The sequence below is a fragment of the Apostichopus japonicus genome, chromosome 6 (assembly GCF_037975245.1).
Source record: "Apostichopus japonicus isolate 1M-3 chromosome 6, ASM3797524v1, whole genome shotgun sequence".
Lineage (NCBI taxonomy): Eukaryota > Metazoa > Echinodermata > Holothuroidea > Aspidochirotida > Stichopodidae > Apostichopus > Apostichopus japonicus.
Window position 1 is genome coordinate 15,255,795 of NC_092566.1, and position 5,993 is coordinate 15,261,787.

At 36.8% G+C, this 5,993-nt stretch overlaps 1 protein-coding gene across 1 annotated transcript; it reads right to left on the reverse strand.

Moving 5' to 3' along the window:
• Positions 1-827: 827 nt before the first annotated feature.
• On the reverse strand, positions 828-5,312 carry LOC139969082 (uncharacterized). The gene is made up of 2 exons (XM_071973844.1): positions 5,156-5,312; positions 828-1,362 (listed from the first exon to the last, which is right to left on the reverse strand). Exons 1-2 carry the CDS (start codon positions 5,214-5,216, stop codon positions 1,022-1,024), a joined length of 402 nt encoding a protein of 133 aa, XP_071829945.1. The 5' UTR covers positions 5,217-5,312; the 3' UTR covers positions 828-1,021.
• Positions 5,313-5,993: the final 681 nt, after the last annotated feature.

The following is a 5,993-nucleotide window of genomic DNA, read 5'->3' on the forward strand; positions in this document are numbered from 1 at the left end:
AAAAGATGCCCGAACTATAGAATGTCTCGTATGTTTCTGAGAAAACTGATCTCAGACGTTGGGCGCTTTGATATTATGTTTATTATATATTGAGTGTACTTTGCATCTTTTCCATTTGTATTATACTAGAAGACATTGAATGTTGTTTGCACTTTAGGTTAAATGTTATTCAAAAATTCTGTATAACAAAACAACAACAAAATTCTTAGAGGGTTGTGAACGGGGAGCAGAGATGAAGGAGATAGAGAGAGGGGGGGGGGCGGGGAATTTCGACTTAGGCGGGAGGGTTTAGTAATTTGAGAAAAAGGAACGGAGAGGACCGAGGGGAATATGAGAAGATTGGTGGGTGCGTCCGGGTAGCTATAGGTAAGGGGAGGTAGGGAGGGAAGGGAGAAGAGGGTAGCAACGGAAGGATGGAAGAGTTCAAGATGTCTCGTGTACTTGCGGTGAAAGATGCAGTTGTTTTCCTGCAGAGTAAAGAGGTACAGCAATTACAGTTCTTGTCTATGGGGACACGCCACTGTCGGATTGAATCGTTAAACTCTTCCAGATATTTCATAGTATCCGTTCTGTTGATAAATTATTGGGTCTTATATTGGAATTGTCTGGCCTGAAACAGTGGCGTCGGTAACTAGGTCACGGGCCCCATTTTTGAAAACTTTATTTGTCGTTAACTATGTATTAAAAACATTTTCACCGGCCCATCTAATTGCGCTCGGTCCCCGAGTCTCTACCCCTCCCAGTTCCCCTGACAAAGATTCCCTCTCCCTCGTCTTGGTCCTGAAAGGTGTCACGATGCTGACAATATAGGTACACAAATACTCATCTTGATTTGCTCACCGAAAAGAGATCGTGCTTACTTTATTTTCTGATTTTTATTCCAAAAAAGTCAATCCACCACCATTACTTGAAATCGAAACAATACTAAAGTACAAGGGAAATATTTCACTTGATAGGATGGGTGTCTATAGACTAAATATCGGTCAGTTTGGGTCAGATACAAGCTTCTTTCCCGCAGTATTCATCTACCAAGGAGTGCACTTGCCAGGGAGCCATACCAGCTTCTCTCTTCAGGTGTTAGCTCGTCGTATCCCTCGGGCAGTCGCTCCCCTTCTTCGGCCAACACTCTCGCTTTTAAGTTCTCTGCAACGTGTTTAGCAACATGTTTACTGACACTGTGTAAGAGAGCATGCCAGTCAAAACGCTCCGCTGGAGATAACTCAGCCATTTTCTTCTCGAAGTCATCTAGCATGGCATTCTCTCTGTTATCATGTATGAGTTGTCTTTCCTCTCTCTGTTTTGGCCATCCGCCGCGGCGACTAAGGGCATCCGCGTCAAGAATTTCGTCCTCGATGGAAGCGGCTTTAATAAGTAAATAAATAAGAATGGTGGTGTAAAAATGTGGATTGCTTATGATTTGGTGGACATTTTTGATTTTTTTCAGGATGATCTAGTCAGAATAGTATTGATATCTTATAGTACGAGAAAATAAACACAATTTTGTATTTTCCTTTTTTTTTAATTCTTTGGACATAATTCAGTCATACAGTTTGTTAACGTCTGAAACAAGACTTAAACAATCCAGTTAGGATGATTTCAGCGCCACAGATCAGACCAATTTGTCAAAAGATTGCTTTCGGCAGAATTAAGTCTTGACATTTTATAGTCCATGAATAGATATAATATGTTGGTGCAGATGTTTATGCAGCGCGTCTGGTTTGCAAGATAATAATAATAATAATAAAAATCATAATAATAATAATAACAATAATAATAATAATAATAATCATAATGATAATAATAATAATAATCATTATGATGATAATAATAATAATAATAATAATAATAATAATAATAATAATAATAATAATAATAATAATAATAATAATAATAATAATAATAATAATAATAATAATAATAATAATAATAATAATAATAATAATAATAATAATAATAATAATAATAAAAGGTTATTTATTTCAATATTTCTCATTATACCGACGGTCTCGCTGCGCTTTATAAGAAACAAAATGAGTACAAAAATACAGCATGGTAGAACGAAAACTTAAACATTTACCAAATGGATCGAAAAATTACAAGGTTCAATGAGGGTAGCACGTGAATAAGTGAGTTTTTCATACACTTTATAAATTGTCTATGGTAGGGGCATTCCTCATGTGGGTGGGGAGAGTGTTCCAGAGTTTTGGGGCCGAAAATTGAAAAGAACGCTCACCGTAGGTCTTAGTTTTCACTTTAGGTGGCTTTAGGAGAATAGTACTGTTAAATCTGAGTGTGCTAGTTGGGATTTGTAAGGTGAGTAAGTTGGAAATATAGTTTGGAGCAAACCAAGGATGGCTTTGTAAATGAGGGAGAGAAGTTTGTACTTTATTCGTTAAGAAACCGGAAGCCAGTGAAGTTGGTGGAGAATAGGTTTACTGTGGGATCTGTTATCTCTGAGGGTAACTAATATAAGGGCGGTGTTTTGAATGCTCTGAAACTTAGAAATTTAGTTTAAGCAGGAAGACTATATAAAAGTCTGCCACAACAGTCAAGTATGGATGGTACAGAGGCATGGATAAGTGTCTCAGTCGACTTGTGATCCGGATATTTGCGGGAGATATACAAGAACCGCTAATCTTAACGGAAGTTACAGGGGTGGCATATTCACCATTAACTGTGTTAACTTCTCTGGACTGCTCCTTTAATGTCTAAATTGAAAAGTTGGCCCCTCAATGCATGCTTTAATGTTATCATTGCTAATACATTGTTTTATAAATTCTAATAACTGCTCCAAAGAAAAAAATATCATTTTAACTTTATGTAAACAACCAAGCACTTTTGGATGATATTCAATAGCATTTGCCACTGAAAAATTGGCAAAATTGAAAAACAAATCTGACATAATTATGTAACCATGTAAGGATAAACCTCAGCCCGTTGAGTTTTTTGTTGCATCTGAGGACACAATGGTCTGGGTATTACTAACTATACACGGTTCAGTCAAAAAGATCATTTTACAAGTATTATTGAAATACAAACTGGACGTGTCGCAGTGTAAGACAAAATCATTGAAGCAACAGGTCCCATCTAAGGGTAAAACTTGCCAAGGTTGTACACTGCATCTGATTTGGAGATCACAAATGATTGTAAATCCAAAAGTGAACTTGAAGCAACCAGGCTGACAAATCTGGTATCGAAGGAGCACATTGACTAATTTTGTTCTTTATTTTTCTTCTCCACAATTCAAATCCAACATTTTACTTCAACGTTGGATGGGTGGATCTAAATATGAACACATAAAATAGTGATTCCAAATAAAAAAGGCGATTACTAAAGTTTTGTATAACTTCACATCTCCTTTTATAGGCCCTATAGGTTAAAATGAGAATATCCAATTCAATCCAAGGTCATAAAAATAAGGCGAGAACTTGAATACGCGAAAAATATACAGTACTTTGCGGGCGGAGTGCAACTATGGCATGGCAGCTGTTTGCTTCAAGTTCACTGTTGTTAACAATCTGTGACAATCTCTACGATCAATATGTCGAATAACCTACGCTATATACAAATTGTATACCACACATTCGACCGGGATACTTAGAATTTTGTTTCTCTTTCGTCTGTCAAAAATGAATTTTTCCCTATCGCTATATATCCTTTTAAAGCAACATCTATCAACGTGATTGGATACGCTGGTTTATCACAAGTTAAACACCTATTAAAAAGCACAAAATCTTCCAAGTTCACTTTTTTATATTCCCCCCCCCCCATCTACCCCCGTGTCCCTCCGCTTCCCGTATAACTCTTATAACCCCTTTATTTCTCCACACCTTCTGTCTTTGTCCTTCTCTAGTTTATTCCCTACCCTCTTCACTTAATCCTCTCTTTGTCCCTCGGCAGTTTATCTCCTACCTCTCCTCTTCCCCTGTTGGTCTCTTTCTCTTCTCCATCCCTTGTCTACTAATCCTCTTATATCTATCTCTTTGTGTTCACCTTGCTCATTCGTGTATTTGTTCCTTCTTTTACTGTTACTGTTACTTGTCATTTAGCCTCTAGAGAAGATCCTGCTAGGATCGGAATATCAGGCCAACTTACTTTTACACTTTCTCTTCCACAGGCTCTTTAGTGGATAAGCAGTTTGCTAACAGTTTTATTTTATATTTGGAACAAAACATGTACACTTCAAATGTTGTTATCTCGAAAATGATATGTTGGAAATGAATTCAACACCGTGGATGCTTAGAAAATATGTTCCTCGCTCACCGGTCAATTTGTTTGTAACATGGATCATTCTTTTCAATTTCTGCCTAAAAATGAAGTTGTTCTTGAAAACGTATTCTGAACTGACAACACTGGTCTATGGTATATAATTTTATCTTTGAGCTATCTATAAAGTGAAGCCGAGATTTCGGGTACTTTGTTCAGCTTCCAAACATTTACGAACCACTCCTTCCTCCACCCCAGAAGAAAATTAAGGTATAAAGAAATTTCAGTTAAGTACAAAGAAAAAGATTATTTAAAAGAAAATTGAAAACGGCATATTTGAAGTATCGGTAAAGTAAAAAAAAGGAAAAAAGACATGAACAAGTGATCTCAGCATTACAAATCATGTCCACCACCAACTGAGCTCTGAAGCTCTTGGTTGGTGGCGATCCCTAATTTTTCATTTGCTGACGGTATATCGGTGAGACGCCACATCACTTTTGTATTTGTGTATGTTAGATCCTCCTGCAAGCAGGAACTCGCGAAGAAGCCTCAATGGCTTATCAAAGCCGCAAGCTGACCGAAGTCAGTCTCTTTGCACTTCAGTGCATTCGGTGCACCTTGCACTTCGGTGAAACCATGCAGGGATCAGAACCCTCCTCGCATTGGATGCAAGTAAGACATTGTCAGAAAGGGCGTTCAATTAAAATTATTAGATTAATTTCGGTTATAATATCAGTACACTATACAATCGCCTTAAAACATGTACGTAAACAGGCCTTTCTAAAAAAAAAAAACATGTATACAACTGACCTCTAACAAACATCAACAAGCACTTGCAAATAAATGATGGTCTTATACTCTAAATGCAGAAATATGAAAGATACAATATTCAAAATGGACAACTTTCGACGGGAGAAAAATAAATAAAATAAAAAAATAAGCATCTTACCGAAAGTTTTGACCGAGCAAACGATGAAGGCAAAGGCCAACAAACATCGAAGAAGCGCCATGTTTCGTTTTCGACTAATTTAACTTCTAGACTTTCTGGAATGTTGAAAAGCGTCGGCAAAAAGAAGATTGAGGAGGACAGGGAACAAACACTGCTTTTTATAGAAAAAAAAATACAGAAATTGGAAAGACTAATTAATTAGAATATCTTTGTCGAAAAAAGGAGGGTAAAGTAAATCATGTGTTGTTGTCATTTTCCGATCAGAATATAAATTATATTATAGTGTATGAGTATGATTTAAAGTGCCCTTAATGCCAGGTTAATGATGAAACGTTTCAAGCGACTCGAATTGCATAGCACGTCATTGGAAATCATGACCTTCGAATACATTACCATATAGCCTATAATACATGATTAACATATTATATATAATTTAGTTTTCTTTTTTTTAATACTGAGAACAAAAACATCTACAGTTGTCGGTTCCTCAATTGTTTTCTAAAATTATTTTAAAGTTTCTCAAAAAAGAGAGAAAAGGGTCAGTTTCATTCAATCGACGGAGCATTCATTCAGAGACCGTGTAAAATAAAACGTATATGTATGCCAACGATTTTGCCACCGATCACGAAGTTGCTGCCGGAGCCTGAGAAACTCCACCGGCGGTCATACGATAGCTTAAGATGCCCTCACGAATGGCCCGATGTTTTAACGATCAGAGCCGAATTTCAACATTTCCTTTATCGTGTGTCCATCTGGTGTCAATTTCGGGACAGTGTGACGCAGGCATTAATACATATTTTCCAGCATTTATATTATATTCTTTCCTACTTCTTTATTA